This window comes from Planococcus citri, chromosome 5 (genome assembly GCF_950023065.1).
Source record: "Planococcus citri chromosome 5, ihPlaCitr1.1, whole genome shotgun sequence".
Lineage (NCBI taxonomy): Eukaryota > Metazoa > Arthropoda > Insecta > Hemiptera > Pseudococcidae > Planococcus > Planococcus citri.
The window spans coordinates 14,309,204-14,330,325 of record NC_088681.1 but is presented as its reverse complement, the minus strand read 5'-3'; the positions used below and the strand labels follow the sequence as shown (position 1 = coordinate 14,330,325).

Below are 21,122 nucleotides of genomic sequence, written 5' to 3'. Positions count from 1 at the left end.
TGCTGATTTTTCGTGTAGTGCTTTGAATGTTTTCCCATTTTTCAGAGGTTTTGATAATCAGTCACGAAGCTGGAAATGAGAGGGGGGGGTTGAGATGACTTTTATTTTGAAAGTTGAAATTTTCTTGTTTCCAATAATCATATTTCTTTTCTTTTTTTTTTACCAGAAAATTTAAGTTCGTAAATTTTTGGGGTGTGAGCATTTTGAGATGAACAGATGGGAAGATGGAGGGGGGCGAGATTCTGGTTAAACGCCTCGAAAATTTTGAAAACTATTTATTTCGTTTACTTTTCAGCAGACTTTCGCAATTCTTCGTCCAAAAAAACAGAGACTACCCTAAAAGCGAACTGGCAAAAAAATTTAACCTCACGTAGCCGCTCTTTAAAGAGATTTATGCACATCAAAATTTCGGAAAATAGCAAAATTTCGTCTGATCAAATCATTTTTCTTCGACTCGAAAATGGATGATTTTGAGGCAATGGTGACATTTGAACCCACGGTTAGATGGGGGAAGGAGAAGCAAGGGAGAGGGGGACTGAAATATTTCACCTTAGACTGCGCAAAAATGTTGAAAAAAATTTGAAAACATATAAACTTTTTTCCCAGCTCATTTTCAAGGTGCCCCACAAACAGGAGAACATGAAATAGCTGGACAAAAGTACGAGTAGAACTTTTCGAGAAAATTTTTCAATCGTTTCAATTACGCGGGAGGGGGGGAGATTTACTCATTTATTCAAATTAATTTTTTTTTCACTTTCAAAAAAACCCAGGTAAGATGAAAAGTGATTTTAAAATTTTGAATTGGGTCAAGAAAGGAAAATATGAAAAATTTCCACCTCCAATTTTACTATGATTAAAAAAAGCGAACAAAAAACCAGAATTTCTTCTCAATTTTTAAGACTTTTTAAATATTTTTGAGAAAACGGGCAATTTTTTTAAACATTTCAATTCGATGGAGAAGGGTGTTGAAAATTATTCGACTCAAATTTTTTCATATTTTCGAAGAGAAGTAGAAAAATGGGCGGGGGTGTGTCAAAATTCTAGATGAACAAACAAATAAATGAAAAGTTTCAGAATTTGATTGAAAAAAAAAGTGTAAAGAAACAAAATAAAACTTTGTTAATTTTGGGAAAAATTTAGTTTCGGACAATTTTTGATAAAAAGTAAGATTTTGACTCGATTTTGGCTAATGCGGGGGGGGGGGGATTTGACCTGTGGGGAATAGTCGAGGTCAGATGAGAAAACTGAAAAATAATCGAAATTCATATGAAAAGATTGAAAAAAAAAAACAAAAATGGAGTAAGGCAGGACTTTTCTCCATGTTTTCGAGAAATGAAGCCTTTTAGTAATTTCTGAAAAAAAGTTAAATTGGCAAAAGGGGGGGGGGTCAAGTTAAAATTTTCCTGCTTTTAATATATAGATAGAAGAAATGAGAGAATGAGAAAAAACATCAAATTCCTAAAAAGAGAAAAGAAATAAATGAAAAATTTCAAACCTTGGACCCTGATTGAAAAAGAAATGCAATTTTGGTAGAAAACCAAGGACTTTCAACTCCTAATTTTTTCAAAACGTTTCATTAGAACAGAACTGAGAAAACAATTAAGTAAAATCAGATTTTTGAAACCTTAAGAAAAATCAGGCATTGCATTTTGACGAGAAATTATAACCTGGGAATCCTTTCCAGGGTGTCTACTGGCAAGAAAAAAGCAAGAAAGTTAGAAAAAGGCGAGAAATTCGCATGGGTGGCAAGAAAGTTAGAAAATAGTATAGAAATTCCTTTGAAAAGCAAGAAAATTTACAAGAATTCACATCAAAAATCTCTGAAAACTTGAAGTTATTCCACCAAAATTTCAAGTTTTTATATTGTTAAAATTGATGTTGTTCTACTTTTCAAATGGAAAATTTTCCAAAAATTTTGCCCTCGCTTCACTCGGGCCATTCAAGATAATGTTTTCACAAATTTTAGAAATTCAAAAATTAAATAGGAAATTTTGGATTTCCAGGTAGGGTAATTACTCAAACAACTTGTAAAGTGCAATTTTTTCATTTTTTGAATAGAACTAACTTTTCAAAATTGTTGATATTATTGTGCTCCGATGAAAATGTAAAATAAAGCATACAAAATGGCAGTTTTTTCGTTTTTTACACAAATTTTTTCTACAAATTTTCGCTCTCGCTTCGCTCGAGCAGTAATTTTACCTTCATTTCAGTAAAATGATCATTCATTGTAAAGAGTTTTCTGAAATAACCTAAAATGTCGATTTTTCGTGTCTAAAATTCTGATTTTGCTCTCCCCTCAATCACAAATAAAAATATAAGCTCTTTCATGGTTTGATCCTGTAATTGTATATGTCACTGGTATTTAGCACGTTAAAATTTTGATTTTTGTCAGAAAAATAACAATTTTTTGTCGAAAAAATTACATCATATTCCCCCTCCCCCAAATAACATGACTTTGATCCGCATTCAAGTTTACTTTTTATATTTTTGTTACTGTTGTCATCATAGGATTGAATTCACTTCAGTAGACTTGCCTCAACGTTTGTTTTCATTACGTTTTTTATTACTATTTTTTCATTTGAGAAATTAAGTAATTCACTTCTCTGCATTGAAGAATAATTTGTTGAGAGTTTTTTTTTTGGGGGGGGGGGGTTGAAGGGGTTAGCGAAGATTATCTATGCGTAAATGAGAAGAGGGGTAAGAAATTTCATTTTTGGAAGCAAGAAAAAAGCAAGAAAAAGGCGAGAAATTCGCTTTTTTGATTTTAGTAGACACTCTGCTTTCTGAAATGTATTAGTTGGGAAGGATATGTGAGGAGGGGGGGAAGCTCATATCATTTCATTCTAAAAAAAATCAAGCTCCCAAAAGAAAATGAAATTTTGAAGTTGACTGAAAATGATGAGAAAAAGCGATATCGAGTACTTTTCCCTTGAAATTTTTTCCAAAAGAGCAGCACTTGAGTCAATATTTTTCTTCTGAATTTTCTTGGACACCTTGAATGTTTCACAAAACTGGTACTTCCAAAAATGTTTGAGACATATTTGAGTGGGAAGGGCGAGGGGATGGTAAAATTTGAATGAAATCCTGCCTTAGTGACGCATTTTGATTCAAAAATTTTGTCAGACATCCTAATTCCTTTTTTCTTTTTTTAAAAAAAAAAAACAGAACTTTGATTTGACTTTTACAATGTTACAAACACTCTGAATACTTATTTTTTAAAATGATTTTTTGAATTTTTTAGCGTTCTGAGTTCAACTTTTGGCAAAAGCAGGTACATAACTAAAAAAACGTTCATGAGGTTCAGTTCAGTTTTTTTTTTTTTTAAAGCTGCACAAATTATGTAAATTCGTTGATGAGACTGAGGCATTGGTAATTCTTGAAATTTTTCCAGTATTTTGGCACCCATTTCTAGTAACCTAGCAGTCGAAAAAATTCGAACTTTTTTTCAAATCAAAATCGTAAAGCTTGAATTTTAGTCTTTCATCCCAGATCTTCAGCTTCCCTCCTCCTCCAATAATACGTACAACGACGAAACGTACGTCACACTTGAATGTACGAATTGTTTGAACACCCTGTATAATGTATACACAATGTTATCTTTTATAAGATCGTGTGACACTTAATCAGGTTTAATAATTATCTCGGCACCGTAACTGGTGGGTAAATCCGCGCTCGGAATTCAATGTGGGTTTCCTAAACTTGTACTCGTAAAGTACGTAGAAATAGGAACTATAGGTCTACGTCTAGGTGCACAGAAGATCGTTTAGTCGTACACGTATTTAAGGTCACATCAAGGGCTCTCCAGAGATGACAAATAAAAAAAAATAAAGTCTACAGTGTAGTAGCTCTGATGACGATAAGCACATTCTGAATAATAGTCGTGTAATAGATGAACTCCAAGCAGCAGTAGGATGATGAGGAAGTGCAGGGAATGAGAAGAGTAACAAGGTGATGCTAGAAATTCTGCGAAATAAAGTGCTGCCTGGTTAAGGTGTGAGTGAGTGTATCTAACTCTAACCTATGTGTGTAATAGAGGACGATATCTTCATTGTTTCGAAATGACGCGACAAATTTTCATCGAACTACGATGGTTAATGTTTGAATCGACGACGAGGGAGACGCGAAGCAGTTTACGTTGTTAAATTATGAAGGATTATTCCAGTCGAGCTCTCTCTTCCAGCTTGATTTAGGTGCGGGCTCGATACGCGAAATACTGTATTGTTGTTGTTGATGTTGTTGTTGTTGGTAATTATATGATAATTAATTCTCTACGTACACACAGATTGAGACGCGTTGTTGTCGCGTTAATCTGCGGGATTTACCTTTGTTTACCCGTCGCCGTGGATGCCGCTGGCCTGGGTTAAGTGGTGGCGACACTTTTTGCAATCGTAATTTTTTTCGTCCACAGTCGGCTAGACGACTAAGTATATGATGTACGAGTATGTAGTTTTTATTCTTTTTAGTCGAATTTCCATTGAAATGTTTGCATATTGTGGAGAAAATTTTATACAGAAGGATGCACTAATTATGGTAATTTGAAATTGTAATTATTGAAGTACAGCATGGAGGGAAAAAATACAATCGTTTTCTTCTTGAAAATTTCATCAGTGGGTTATACAAAGTTTGATTTCATTAACCCTTCCTTCTCATTTTCTTCCTCCTTTTTCCTCCTCAGCTCAACTCACCACTTCAAAAAATTACAAAAATTGTGTTTTATCATAATTTTTGGTCTCGGTGAAAAATTTCAACCCCTCTTGATGGGTCACACTGCTAGTTTTGGTGGGGAACTCTCCAAACTGGAATTAAGGGAAATGGACGAAATGGTGCATCAGAGATGCTCTTTGTGGAAGAGACAGTGAAGAATCAGCTCGTCTGTGTGTTTATTTTTACTTACCTATATATCTGTGGTGCATTCGATTATGTGTGCATAAATTACTAAAATAAATAGTACTAGATGAAGATACTTCTATGTACCTATACTTTGTTACTTACTCATTCTGATTGACTAATTCTCATTCTTCTTTACAGATATTAGTGATCGAAGAAAAAAGAGAAAACTTATGCCAGGGCAGCAGCAGTACATTGATGATTCGTCAGTACCGTCACCAAACATGATGGTGCACAACGATTGTGATATTTCTACCAAAGAAAATAATCCCTCAATAATGGCGTCGAATTCTCAGGTATGTACTTGTAAAGATCCATCATTATTTCATTTTGTAGACGTAGCATAGTCAATGAAGGCAAACTAAACTAATCATTGCTCCTTTTTTGTTTTTCTACAGGTGGAAAACAACGTATATAGCCAACAGATTGGCATGGCTGTTGGTATGATGCCCCAACAGCAGCAGCAGCAGCAGCAACAACAACATCAACAAATGTCATCTATGGGACCAGCAATGGTGCGTTTAAAAGGACCACCGCCGTTTAATCAAATGTATCCTAATCAAACAACTCAGTATTACAATACAAGGCAGCAGAATTACGGTTTCAACGTATCGAACGATTGTTACACTGTGAATTCACCTTCACCTCAGCAGCAACAGCAGCAACAACAACCTCATGCTAGATCTATGCCGAATCAAGCTGGTACATTTATGACTAGCGATAATCAGTTCCATCAGGCAGCTCAGAACAACGCAGGAGCAGGATACATCTGCGACCAGATGAAAATCAGTAATCAACAAGGTGGTTGTGGCATTGGTGGTGTACAACATCATCATATGAATTGCGGCAGTGGAATGCCATCAGTACAGCAGCAACAACAACAGCAACAACAGCATCGCATAGCGTGTAACTCTGTGGTTGAAAATGTCGCCATGGGATCTGCGCATCATCATATGAATCCTGCAGTGGTCCAGTCTGGAGCACATTTGCAAGGCCAGCCTCACATGCAGTCTGCTCAGCAACAATTTCATAATTCCAGTCATCATAACATGATGAGTCAGCAGCAGCAACAGCAACAACAGCAGCAACAACAACATCAGCAGAACTTTCAACAGATGCGTATTGTACCCAATCATCATATTAATAGCGCGGTGCATCACAATGTGCTGAATGAATCGATGATGATTGGTGCTGCCGAAGGGGGTAAATTTGTGAAGCAACAACAACAACAGCAGCAGTTTGTGGGACCAGAGAAGGTCGATTCGACGGTATACCATCATGGAATGGAGCAGCCAGAACACAGTTGTATGGATGCTAATCATTGCCGAATACCTAAAACGTCGGCATCGTTTTGTAATTGTTACCATAATGAAGGGCATGCGCATCAGCATCAGTCGTGTATGCCGGATTGCTCAGGAAATTGCGGATCTGTCATGATGCAGAATCCAGCCGCAGCAGTTGCTCAGTCACCTGCAAACGCTGCTCAAAACCAAATAATAATGCAGGCAGCTAACCATCATATGGTTTCACCTCACGATATGAATGCCATGGCACAGATGTCGGGTCAGGCCCAACAACAGCAACAAATGCATCATCAGCAGAGTCAGCATCATGCCAATATGGTGCCTAGTCCTATGCATATGCAGAATGCTGCGCAGCAAGCGGGATATGCGCTGCATCATCATCACCACCATCATCATCAGCAACAAACTCCACCACCGCAGCAGCAGCAACAGCAACAACAACAACAGCAAATGCAACAATTCCAACAAACTGCCGGAGTACCCGGTACCATTCAACATCAGCAAATTCAGCAGATTGCGCAACAGTCGCATCAACAAATGCATCTTCACCAGCAACAGCAGCACCATCATCAACAACAACAGCAAATGCAACAACAACAGCAGATGCATCAGCACCATCACCATCAGCAGCAACAACAACAGCAGCAGCAACAACAGCAACAGCATCAAATGCACCTGATTCAAAATAATGGTCATGGGTTTAACGCGCAAACAATAGATATGAAAGGCAGTGCCCAGTTGCAGGGTATGTGTCCTCAAAATCAAATGATCCACCCACAACAAATGGCAGCTGGTGCTCAGATGAACATGGATGCTGATAGATCACAGCAGCATTACGCTCATCATCAGCAGGGTAATGTGAATGCGATGCAGCACGTCCAACGTGTCAATGTATCATCATGGCCTGCTCAACAGAAAATTGTTCAAAGTTGTCCGCAGCAAACTACCTTAGTTACCTCAGAATCACCTCAACCGCAGCCTGGTACTTATGAAAGGGTTCCTCCACTTCATCATCATGTGTCACCATCATCATCATCGCCATCTAGTTGGTCAAATGATGAACCTTCCAGCAGGAAGAAGTTCATCAAGAGTTCGAGTAAATCACCACCCGCCAATGCAGTGTCTTCAAAGAAGGCAAAAGTTACTTATGGCAATGAGTCTTCATCAGTGGCCAGACATGTTAGCAATGGTACTGGTGGTGGCTCAGGTGGCCAGTCACATAAGACCACTATTAAATTAGAACATCCGAATACTCCTGTGCCATCATTTATGGAAGATCCTAGCGGATATCTGGCACAGCAGACGGCTTTGTTGAACAGCACGATATCCAAGCAAACTGGTGAGAATCAGGATGAACGTAGTTTCCCATCGCAAATATCCGGCAAACATGTGGTTTCAATGGCCAATTCGTCTAATACCAGGACTGGCATGGCTGCAATTACCACTACGAGCTCGACTAATAAAAACAACGCTAGTTATGTGTCTGAAGACTCGAATAAATCCAGACTACCTCAATCTAGAACACCAGACAGCAGTGTCCAAACTGACCACATTCATCCGAACAATAGGAAGACCTCGTCTGCTGGCAGCGGATCAGCCTATAATGCCAAACAGCATCATCAGCAACAACAGCATAGCAGACATTACGATGATAACCCAGTTACCTCGTCAACGTATTCGGATCGAAGTAGCAGCAGCAGCAGTAGTAGTAGCAGCGGCGAAAGAAGTGTTGCTGCTTCACCATCCGAATCACGTAGTCCAATTCAGGCTGGAACTGTCAGTACCAGTAATCAGTCACCAGTACAGCCTGGTATGTCATCTCCAAATGTCTGCAGTACGCCTAATACCAGCTCGGATGCTCCACCACAGTCTCCAGCTACTAGCAAAACATGTGGCTCGGATGATACAGTGATAGATTCGCCAAAATCAGTGTCTGCAGCAGCTACAGCTGTCATGAGTGGGCATACCTGCAGCAGCAACACTATAACTTCTGTATTGGCTGGTAAAACCAATACAGCTGTGGTGTCTGTGGGTAATACCAACGCTGCCAGCGGCCAAGGAAGTGGTGGAACGTTTACATCTGCTGCATCCGGATCAGCTGGAGGAAACGATGATCAGAATGGTTGTGCGATTGCTGTTGCTGTATCTGCAGGTTCTTCAGCGGTGTCCAATGTACCTGTGGAGCATCACCAGATTGCTACAAAGTCGCCGCTGGAAATGGTGCAGAATGTGGTCAGCAGCATACAAATACCACAGTCGACGGCGGCTCAGCAGAGTATTTGCCATCAGCAGCATCACGATGGTCCGTCATCGTCCAAGACGACAACGACGCCGGTGACTTCGATACCTCAGCAGCAGAATAGTAATAATAATATTTTAACTAGTCATTTTCTCGTATCGAATAACGGCCAGTTACTGGTGGCTACCAGTAATACACCTCAAAGTCAGCATAGTGTAACCAAAGTTAATTCTCCAATAACGATGATGGGTGGATCATCTGCGATGGTTACCAACGTTACCGGAGCTGTGACGCAGGTCATACCAGCAGTTGGCGTCACGCAGCAGGTCCTGGGTCAGCCAACGGTGCTGGTGAACACGTTACCAACGGGTCAACTGGTATTCCAGCCCAGCGTGATGGCCCTGGACAGCGCCGGAAACACGGTGCAAATACCTCAGTTGGCTGTGGCCACTAATAACGCTGGTCATCATCATCACCATCACCATCATCAAAATCAAACTCTGGGCGATGCCACCATATCTGTTACCACGAATGGCTCGTTTTCACCTCGAGGCCAAGCTGCCAGCCTGCTGTCGCCGGAGAGTTCGAAACGTAAGGCGAATACCAAAAAACGCAAGCTGTCTCCTCAGCAGCAAATGCAACTGCAGATCACGCAGCAGCCTGGATCGCAGGCTGGTGCCGGAACCACAACTAGTGTTGTTGTGCAACAACAGCAACCGCAGCAGATTACCCAAGGACCGATGCTGCAGACTTTGATATTACCCAATAAAGGCAACCAGTTTACCAGTACGCAGCCTTTGATCGCTACAGCTAATGTGCTGCATCCTGTCAATCTGGTCCATAATATACCAACCATTCAGCAATTCATCGTTCCGGCCGGATTAGGTGGGATGGTGATGACAAACGGTGACGGAACGGCCACCTTGTTACCAGAAACTGTCCAACTGAATGTACTGACTCCGGTTCAGAATGCCACCAATGCGGCGACAGTGTTTAGTCATGCTGGAGGTCAGGGTATCTTGGCTAGTCCGGCAACTGGTATGGTGATCAGGGCTGCTCAAGCTGGCGCAGCTCAGAATCAACTCAGACCAGCGCAAACCATCTCGACGCCAAACGGTACAACGCAATTTATCGCCACTCAATCTCCGAACCAGTTCATCGTCAACAACGGAGCCAACTTTGGTGGTCAATTGAGCCCGATCGTCGCCAACGTGAACGCCGCCGGTCAACAGATCACCTATAATACGTCGCCGAACACGTCCAGGTCTTCGACCGTGGCTGTTTCGGCGGCTTCGGCGTCCACGCCGCATCACCATCATCATCACCAAGAGTTCATTCAATGCGTCAACAGCGGGGTGAACGGGCAAACGCTAATGGTGCCTTGCTCGGTATCGCCGCAGCAGACGAGTCCGCCTCATCATCAGAACACGACCGTCGTCCAGCAGAATACCACCATCGTCCAGCAACAGATGACGATGGTGTCTAATAATCAACAGTTACCAGATAACGTGGCGACGTCCGGCAGCGCGACAAGCCAATCTTCCAACATTAATCTGAGTCAACACAATATCATCTTGAAAGACGCCAACAATCAGTCGCAGAATTTCATCATTACCACCGATAACGGCGCCGTCAAGTCGTCCACGCCACAGACGAGCTACATTCTTAGTCCGAAAGGGGCTACCGGTCAAGATAAACACGGCGCAGCGACCGGAGCTCACTTCATCTTGAATAATCTGAACACGGAGAAACAATCGCAAAGCTTTATAATCAGCAGTCCTCCGGACAACAAACTGTGCGGTAATTTCATCTTGGCGAACGCGGGCGCCGAAAAGAACAACTCGCCCAGAGGTAACTTCATCATCACCAGTAGCCAAACACCGCCTGGTACGGTCGAAAGACAAGCCCGATTTGTCAAACATTCCATATCGACTCAGACGGCGGCTGCAGCGGCGGCCGCAGCCGCAGCTAATCAGCAAGTACTGCAGTTATCGTCGACGCCGACTCTGATCGTGGCCACGAATAACACCTTCTCGCAGACCAGCAGCACGTACTCGAGTAGTCCGCCGGATACAACTACCCATAGTCCGATCGGTGCCAGTGGCCAGAGTCCGGATACCCCCAGCAGCTCGCTGATCGTCGGCAGCACCGATGATGTTGCGTCGCCCACGTCTAGTACCCAACTAGGGCCAGGCAGTGGATCCAACGATTTGCAGACCAGGCAGCCGATGGTGCATTGCATATCGAGCAGCAACGTCGTCGATTGGAACGATGCGACTGGGGCCGGCGGATCGATAGATGAGAAAAAAGTCAACATAATCGTGGATCAGTCTTCGGATATCATTACCGGTATCGAATTTCCGTCCTTGCGTTCGATACAACCGCATTTTCAACGAAGTAAGCCATTTTCTAATTAAAAACAACCTGCGCGTATCTGCATCCTGTTTCCAAATGCGTAATGTGCCAAAACTGCATGATTCCTGCTACCGAGTAATATCTACCTGTACCATAATGTTGTTGTCGTCACCACCCTGAGATGAGTCGTGTACTATTTTTATCTATGTATGCGCGGTTCTACTACAGTGACGGTGGCAGCCGATGTATCCTATCGAAAATGATCCCGATCGCATGCTATAATATCCAAACGTAATTCTGCCTTTTTTTCGAACATCTCTACTCTACCTTTGATCACATTCTACGCCTTGTGTCTGCCTGCCTGTTAATTCATCCGAAGCTTCAATTTTGCTGATTTCTCGTCTTCGCAGGATCGAGTTCCGCCTCCGATACCAAAGATAACTTGACGTATATCGAGTCTTCGACCTACGACGATGCGTCCTCTTTACGTAAATAAAGCCCAGGGTACCTCCAGAGATATCCAAACGATGAAAAGGTGAGATATACGATCAAAATGTGGTATTTTTAATTATGTATTTTCAAGGATTTTGTCTTTTGATGTTGATTTTTATGAGCCCTATTCTAGTATATTTTGCATAGTTTTATGTAAGGGCAGGGAAGGAGGCGATTTCTTCTCAAAATTGTCAACAAGTCATGAAATCTACAGTTCTCAGTTTTTTTTTGTACCTAAAAATTTGCCAGAAGTCCAGCTTATTGCTACAAAAAAAATGTAGCTTTTTTGATTATCTTACCAAAATGTTCCCGTTTTTTTGTCCAAATTGTTAATAGAAAGACCCAGCTTCTTTTTTTTTTTTTACCTGAATCGCCAAAAAATCTTACGATTCAAATAACACCCCCCTCCCTCCCCCTGCAGGGAGAAGATTTAAAAAAAACACTTTTATAAGTACCACTTTTTCATTAAAAGATTACAATTCTTTTTGTCTTGCAAAATTACCAAAAAGTTGCCTCCAAAATTGCAAAAAAATTACTGCTCTTTTGGAAAATTTTAAAGCCCTACTTTTGTCCATAAGTGTAGCTGGTTTGACGAAATTGGTAAAAAAACACTGTTTTTTCCCAAAAACGATCCTATACTCTTCGTGAGAAGGATTATATATTTGGAATAAATTTCAAAAAAGTTGTATTTTTTTCCAAAATTAAGTGTTTTTTTTTTTTTTTTTTTTTTTTTGGGTGTTTGTAATTACTTGATTATTACACCCGTCGTATGAGATTTAAATCGAGTTGGTAAGGTCAAGTTTTTTAATTAGGTCTAAGAATTTTTTAATTTCGGAAGGGTCGTCTGGTAAGTGTTGTTTTTGGAAAAATTAGAAAAACTGCAAATGAAATTATGTTATTTTTTTTGTTCAACAAAAATTTTCAGAATGCCTTTGGTTTTTTCTAAAAATTACAAAAGAATGGGAAGTGCTTGTGTTATTTGCAAAGTTTCCAGAAAGTTTTGCTTTTGGTCATAATTGCAAAGGAATCTCTTCTTTTTGGCCAAATCAAAAAATTCTAATTGTTGCTAAAATTGCAAAAAATGTGCTGTTTTCTATCATCCAAAATCGCAAAAAAATGACGAAGGCCTTTAGCAATATTGCAAATAAACTGCGCTTTTTTTTTTTTTACAAAAATTTTCTAAAAATTCGGCTTGTGGTCAGAATTTAAAAAAAAATCAATTGAAAAAATTCTGATTTTTTCCCTGAATTTTCAAAAACAGGAAGGCCTGTTTTTTGTGCCAAAATTTATTGCAAGGAGAAGATTCGGTGGTGTTATGAGAAAGTTCCCAGAAAAGTCTTATGGTTTTGCTTACAAAGTCCTACTTTCTTGGCATAATTATTGAAAAAATTCAAAATTGTCATTATTGCCAGAATTAAAAAAATTGATTGTATTTGTAATTTTTGTAAAAATTGAAAAATTGTATCTAATTTTTGTCAAAATTTAAAAAATTGTGATTTTTGTCTAAATTGAAAAAAAATGTAATTTTTGTTGGAATTAAAACAATGTAATTTTGGCCAAAATTGAAAAAATTGTAATTTTTGTCAGAATTGAAAAAATAGCAATTTTTGACAAAATCGAAAAAATTGTAATTCTTGCCAAAATTGAAAAAATTTAATTTTTACCAAAATTGAAAAAAATGAGTTATTTTTACCAAAATTGAAAAAATTGTGATTTTTGTCAAAATTGAAAAAATTGTGATTTTTGTCAAAATTGAAAAATTGTAATTTTTGTCAAAATTGAAAAATTGTAATTTTTGTCAAAATTGAAATATTGTAATTTTTGTCAAAATTAAAAAATTGTAATTTTTGTCAAAATTGAAAAAATTGTGATTTTTGTCTAGATTGAAAAAAAATGTAATTTTTGTTAGAATTAAAACAATGTAATTTTGGCCAAAATTGAAAAAATTGTAATTTTTGTCAGAATTGAAAAATAGCAATTTTTGCCAAAATCGAAAAAATTGTAATTCTTGCCAAAATTGAAAAAATTAATTTTTACCAAAATTGAAAAAAATGTGTTATTTTTACCAAAATTGAAAAAATTGTGATTTTTGTCAAAATTGAAAAATTGTAATTTTTGTCAAAATTGAAAAAATTGTGATTTTTGTCTAGATTGAAAAAAAAATGTAATTTCTGTTGGAATTAAAAAAATGTAATTTTGGCCAAAATTGAAAAAATTGTAATTTTTGTCATAATTAAAAAAATATCAATTTTTGCCAAAATTAAAAAAATTGTAATTCTTGCCAAAATTGAAAAAATTTAATTTTTACCAAAATTGAAAAAAATGTGTTATTTTTACCAAAATTGAAAAAATTGTGATTTCTGTCAAAATTGAAAAATTGTAGTTTTTGTCAAAATTGAAAAATTGTGATTTTTGTCTAAATTGAAAAAAAATGTAATTTTTGTTGGAATTAAAAAAATGTAATTTTGGCCAAAATTGAAAAAATTGTAATTTTTGCCAAAAAAAAATCTTGTTTTTGGTCAAAATGTCAAAAAAATTTTGTTCTTTTGAAATTGCAAAGTTTTTAGTAAAATAGTAAGAGTTCATCTCATTTTTTTTCCAAAACTTTTCAAAAATTCCTATCTGTGGTCAGAGTTTCAAAAACGTTTTGCTCAAATGAAAAAGTTCAATTTTTTACCACAATTTCAAAAAAAAAAAACTACTTTTTTGTCAAAATTGCACACTGCACATGAAAGAGTCTCGCGTTTCTTACAAAAATTTTCGGAAAGTTCTACGTTCAGTGAAAATTGGAGAACCAGTCCAGCTGTTTTGCCAAAATTGATAAAAATCCCAAATTTTGATGAAATTACGAAAAAAAATTCTAAGTTATTGCAAAGGTTGCAAAAGAATGTGTAATTTTTTTTGAAATTGCGATGAAAAAAATCTTGTTTTTTGCCCAAATTACTATAGTTTTTTTTTTCAAAATTGCGAATAAAATGCCCAGATTTTTTTTACTAAATTTTGAGAAAAAAGAGCTGCTTTTCTCAAAATTAAAATTAGATCCTGCTTTCGTGATTTCGGCCAAAATTTTTAAAAAGTCCTGATTTTTAGTCAAAACTACGAGAAAATTCCTGTTTTTTTTGAAAAATTTAAAATTACGAGCATTTGATTTTTGCCAAAATGTAAAAATTCGTCCATTTTTTGGGCAAAAATTCCTAAAAAGTCCTTCTTCTTTCAGACAGACTGTAAAAAAGTTGCATTTTGCCAAAATTGAAAAAAACCAACTTTTTTCCAGAAAAAAATTGCCAGATAAGTTCATTTTTTTGGAAAAATTACGAGTCGTTCTTTTGAAAAAATGCTCTTTTTTCTGACAGATTGTAAAAAAGGTTTGATGTTTTTGCCAAAATTGAAATGACAACTTGAAAAAAAAAGATTGCTAGAAAGTTTTTTTTTTAGAATGAAAAATAAATCACATTTTTTAATATTTAAAATTAATTATCTTACAATATTTTAATCCATACGTTTGTTTTCATTTCAGAAACGACTCGAAGAAACGCTTCCCCTCGACGATCACTCCATTGCTGATACATGAAAAAAATTATTATTCTTCTAAGAAGTGATACCCGATATCCGAAGTACATAAAATGCTACCCAAAGGCCAAAAAGACGGATAAAATACGCGCGTATATTGTATTTTTGCATAACTTAATAATACTGTAAATAAGTTCCTGTTTTGTAATTTTATTATCATTTTTTTTTTTCATTTTTTTTGTGTGTATGCGTGTATTTTGAAATCCTCTACGAGGAATACACGACGAAACTATACGAACGATTAAAAAATCGACGTATATAAATGAAACGGAATCCAGTAGTCCGGTGACATAAAATATTATAATAATGCTGTAAACATGAAATTTTTTTATAACGCTGTTATTTTATTGTTTTTTTTTCTTTGTTATTTTATTTATAATTTTTTTTTTTCGATCGCCGACACTAGAACAATTTTTTTTGTTACGTGCCATTTGTTTACGTGTGTTTGTATGTGAGTGTTTTGTACTACGATGTTGTATCTTCTTAGGAAAATGGTACAATTTGTTTAATTTTTTTGTAACGCGAATTTTTCTTCTTTGTTTTTACTCCCTCTTTTCCCCCCTCCCACCCTTATTTGCCCCGGTAACTCCAAAGAGTATTTTGTGTATTGTTTTAGTGTATGTAATGTACGCGTTAGAGTGTTGATAATTTTGGAAATTTGAATGATGTGTGGTATCTATTGCCTTTTTGCGCGGTTTATTGGAGATTTTTTTTTTTAGTACCCTAAACTACCTACCTTACCTACCTACCTATGTATGTCCTTTATTACGTACCTACTACGTCGTGTTACTCGTTTATTTATTTAAAATATGTACCTAGCGTTATGGTTATTATCGCTTCGATATTATTGTAATAATTTAGCTAGGCGTATTTAGTATTTTTTAACACGTTTATATTTTGTATCAGTAGTTACCTTTCCGAAAGGGGTTTTTTAAATTACGTGACGCTGGATGTTGAAAAAGTCCTAAGGACTTGGAAACCAACTACATATAAGCTTTAGTTTCCCCCTCTTATGAGTTTTTTTAAAATGTGTCTCCGTATTGTCTCAGAAAACAGTATTATATTGGACCGGTTAATGTTTATCTTTGTTTGAGATAAAAATGGTTTCGTTTGAGCATTTTTTTTTTTGGTAAAATTTAAGGATTTTTTTTACGTAAACACTGAATTTTTTTTTGAAGGTTACTCGAATTATTATCTGGCTTGAGATGGTCAAGATTTGTGATGGGTTTTTGGTGACTTGCTCGTATGATTGATTTTTAAAAAAATTAAAAATGTGAAAAAATTGAGAATTTTGTTGATAAAATTATTAGTTATTTAAACTCAGTCTCTGGATTTCTTCATTTTTTTTTTTTTTTTTTTTCAAAAAAATAAATAGGTGATTAATATTTATAGTTTTCTGCAAAACAACTGAAAAATTGAACTTTTCAACGATAATAAAATAATGTAGAATACTTATCCCAATTTTTTCACGTTTTTTTTTTTTTTTAATTGCAAAAAAATTCAATCATACTTACTTGATCCCAAAATGATATTATTTTAATTTTTTGATATTAAATTTTAGGTAATTTCTTCACTCTCCGTATAAAAAAGGGAGTCAACGAAAATTTTACTTACTTTTAATATCTTTTTAAAATGCCTTTAATTATTCAGTGTTCAATGTTTTATATGAAATGATTCTTGTTTTTGATTTCGTAAAAAAAAAAAAATGATAAAATTTGACCAAAAACTTTGGGAAAAAAATGCAATTCTGGTGGAAAACTGACGTAAATAAATAAATACTTTCAAATATGTAACACAAAAACTCGTTAAAAATTATCAAAAAAAAAAAAAATGTCAATATTGTAATGAATACGTAAACATTAATTTTCTGAAAATCAAAAAAAGTATCAAAGTTTCTGAGTTTGGAAATATTGTTCAAAATGCTTAATAATATTGAAATTGCGTCAGATCCGTCAAAAATAAATTCAAAAATTTTCCAAAAATTACACAAAAATGAAAAATAAGAGCACATTGAAAAAATTAAAATTGAAAATTTGTTTATAACAAAAAAAAAAATATTAGAAAATTTGGAAACATTATGTTGGAAAATTCCGAAGTGGACAGAATTGTTTTGCTGTAAGTGTCAGATTTTTAAAAAATAGAGAAATAAATATTATGAAAAAATGTCCAAAAAAGTAAAAGGAAAGAAAATTGCTAAAAGTGATATAAAAACAAAAATGTCACAAAAAACCAAAATCTGAAAAATGTAGATTATTAAAATCGGTGAATTTTTTAAAAAAAATATCGGAAGTTCGGAAAAATTGACTTCAAATTTCAAAAAGAAAAAAAATTGATCAAAATTGAGAAATTTTCTTAAAAATACTGAAATTTTGAAAATTCTAACTAAAAAAACTTGGTTAATTGGTGAAAAATTGAAAAGATAGTTTGAAAAGTGCCCAATAAAACCCAAAAAATATTTCAAAAATCTCAAAAAAGTGTCAAAGCTTAATTTATGAAAAAAATATGAAAGTAGTTTCTGAAAGTCGATCAAAAAGCCCCAAAATTATTCGCTAAAAATTACATAAAAACAAAAAATTGAGTGTAAAAATTTGCTGAAAATATTTTAAAAATAAAACGTGGAGTGAAACAAAATTTAATTTTTACAATTAATAAAATTTCTCTTATTTTAAAAAAAAAATATGTAAGTATGCTTTGGATTGAGTTTTTTTTTCGGTTGAGTTGTTGTGTGTTTTTTTTGTAAAATTTACAAATTTTATTTCTTTTTAGAAAAAGTTCTTTAACGAATCTTGATGATCTCATTGTCTCATTTCCAACCATCGCAATTACGATAACTCGAGTCCCCTTTCCCTTCAAAATTCAAATCCAATCCATTACATCACATAACCCTCTTACCTAAGCAAGGTTACTACTGTAGAAAAATCACCTGCGAAATTTTTCAATCTAAATCCAACAAAAACCGTGCCTGAAAAAGCAAAAAAAAAAACTAAAACCAACGCTATCTTGATATTTTTGTTATACGTGTGATCTCATATTTTGAAATTCTTTATAATATGATTTTTAAGTGCCAATTTATTATAAATCAAAAATTTAAAAAAAAATCAACTTGATAGCTAGTTCCTATTTATTAAATAAAGTCGCTGAAAATGAAAATGAAAAAAAAAAATCGGCGTGATTTTGAAACCGAAATAATTATTCGACATTACGAATAATTGTTTATACGACGACTATTTCGTATGTGTAGATCATTATTTATCATCACGTGTGCATTTCCAATTATTTTATTATACTATACTGTTCGTTGATCGAATTTTTAAGGCGATAGCTGTTGCTATAATGTATTACATAAAGATATTCGTATTTGTAATCTTCGTGTGTAATTAAATGTAAATAATTATTTTAATTTGCAAAAAGCATAATATTGTTAAAATATTATTTATTTATACGTGTTATTTTTTTCCTTTTTTTTTCTTTCTGTTTTATGCGCTATGTATAAATACGAACGTGTGTAAAAATAAATGTTTTTGTTAGTTCCTGAATTATTGATGTGTTATAATAATATTCTTTTATATGTACTAGAGGAATCGATTTATCAATTGCTATTTTCGCAACTTGAACAAATCTGCAAAAATTGCTCAACAGTTTTCGTGAAAATCGAAGAAAATTAATCTCTAATTCTTCTGAGCAGATCATGATTAGAAAGTTGATAAATTTTTACTATGTACCTAGGTACTTGATTATTTTTCATTTTTAATCTTTCTAGTTTGATATGAAAAAATTCGTCGGAACCTATCAGCTTCATTTTCATAGCTATTTTACTTACGAGTACTTACTCCCAACGATGTTTAAGTTATTAGAGATTCTGGTCTTGATGAGCAGGCGTATAAGTTCAAAATCGCGGTTGTGAAAACCGACGAATTGTTGTGTCGTGTCCTTTACTTAGTCATTTATGGTGTAGCGATCTGTCAAAAATGAAGTGCAACTTTTTACAGTATTTTTTCATTTATTTAATATCCGCGTTCATTTACTACACGCCTACTTACGAAAGGCCTACATCTGGCGCGAACGACGATTTTAACAGGAAATTGGATAAAATAGACGAAAAGTTGGATAGCATGCGCAAAAGAGTGGATGATCTATGGAAAAACCAATGGGGAGCTACTACAAAGCGAACAATACATTAGAGATGCAACATGATAATTTGTACAGACGGATTGTGGATGGGAACGGTGAGCTAACAATGTTTCAAAATTGATAATTAGCCTGCAAAGTATCTTCTGAGGGTCCAAGTGTTGAGGATTTGAATACGCGAAAAATTAAAATAAAATAATCCGCTCTAAAGTTTTATCCCTCTCGACTAGAAGTTTGTTATGAACTAATCCGACAGTAATTATTGACAAATATCAAAATTGATTACTTCGATATTCGTCTCTCTAACTCACTACTGGCTAGGTGATCGATCGTCTGTATTTTATATTTACAGAGGACCAATCAACTAGCCAATAGGAGCATATTTTGGTTAGGTCATGAGAAATTCTTCATTGGACTACGAAGATTGAAAAAAAAATTGAAAATTTGCGCATTAGAACTTCTTTTTTCTTTTTTTAAAATGTGGAAAACGTAAGATTTAATCCGATGATATCACTGCGACCTTATTCTACCAAGAATCTGTTGTTTCATCATCAACACCTGGCACCATGTTCCAAAAATTCAAAGCTTTCAAGTTAATTGAGCGACAAAATTTTTTTCCAACATTTTTTAAAACTCATTAGTAGGTACCTAGAAAATGGTTGAACCGACTTCGACGAAACTTAAAATCTCGCTAGGCCTGTACGATTCCTACAAAGTACTAATACGACCCTAAATTTTTGGTGAATTGTTCATGAACGAATTGATCAATTTTTCGAAAGAACCATTCGCCAACGAATTGATCAATTCTTTGATTTATGAATCAATTCGTTCGCGAATGATTTAAAAAAATAATTCAATTTGTTCGTGAATGATTCACCAAAAATTGAGCAAATGAATGGATTCGTTCGCAAACGAGTCACTAATACAAATCAATTCGTTCGCGAATGATTCACTAAAAATTATTCAATTCGTTCGCGAATTATTCATCAAAAACTGAGTTGATTAATCGATTCGTTCGCGAACGATTCACTTACACGACTCGATTCGTTCGCGAATGAGTCACTTATACAAATCGATTCGTTCGCGAATGATTTTAAAAAAAATTCAATTCGTTCGCGAATGATTCACCAAAACTTGAGCAGATGAATCGATTCGTACGCGAACGAGTCACTTTTACAAATCAATTCGTTCGAATGATGTTAAAAAAAATTCAATTCGTTCTCGAATGATTCACTTATACAAATCAATCCGTTCGCGAATGATTTAAAAAAAAATCAATTTGTTCGCGAATGATTCACCAAAAATTGAGCCGATTAATCGATTCGTTCGCGAACGAGTCACTTATACGAATCAATTCGTTCGCGAATGATTTAAAAAATAATTCAATTCGTTCGTGAAGGATTCACCAAATATTGGGCAAATGAATCGATTCGTTCGCGGATAATTCACTAAAAATTATTCAATTCGTTCGCGGATGATTCATCAAAAATTGGGTTAGTAAATCGATTCGTTCGCGAACGAGTCCCTTATACGAATCGATTCGTTCGCGAGCGAGTCACTTATACGAATCAATTCGTTCGCGACTGATTTAAAAAAATAATTCAATTCGTTCGTGAATGATTCACCAAAAATTGAGCAAATGAATCGATTGGTTTGCAAATGAGTCACTAATACAAATCAATTCGTTCGCCAATGATTCACCAAAAATTGAGCAAAAGAATCCATTCGTTCACAAATGAGTCACTAATACAAATCAATTTGTTCGCGAATGATTCACTAAAAATTATTCAATTCGTTCGCGAATGATTCATCAAAAATTGAGTTGATGAATCGATTTGTTCGCGAATGATTCACTTACACGACTCGATTCGTTTGCAAACGAGTCACATATACGAATCGATTCGTTCGCGAATGATTTAAAAAATAATTCAATTCGTTCGTGAATGATTCGCCAAAAATTAAGCAAACGAATCGATTCGTTAACGAATGATGCACTAAATATTATTCAATTCGTTCGCGAACGAGTCACTTATACGAATCGATTCGTTCGCGAACGAGTCACTTGTACAAATAAATTCGTTCGCGAATGATTTAAAAAATAATTCGATCGTGAATGATTCACCAAAAATTGAGCAAATGATGAAATG

General features: G+C 35.3%; 1 protein-coding gene across 1 annotated transcript in view; it reads left to right on the top strand.

Annotated features, from left to right (window-relative positions):
* Positions 1-18,383, top strand: part of LOC135848088 (uncharacterized) — a 161,925-nt gene extending 143,542 nt beyond the window's left edge. The window contains exons 5-8 of the mRNA XM_065367862.1: positions 5,029-5,183; positions 5,286-10,827; positions 11,196-11,320; positions 14,795-18,383. Of these exons, the coding sequence (XP_065223934.1) occupies positions 5,029-5,183; positions 5,286-10,827; positions 11,196-11,281 (5,783 nt within the window). The 3' untranslated portion in view covers positions 11,282-11,320; positions 14,795-18,383. The remainder of the gene's footprint in view (positions 1-5,028; positions 5,184-5,285; positions 10,828-11,195; positions 11,321-14,794) is intronic.
* The last annotated feature ends 2,739 nt before the right edge of the window (positions 18,384-21,122 follow it).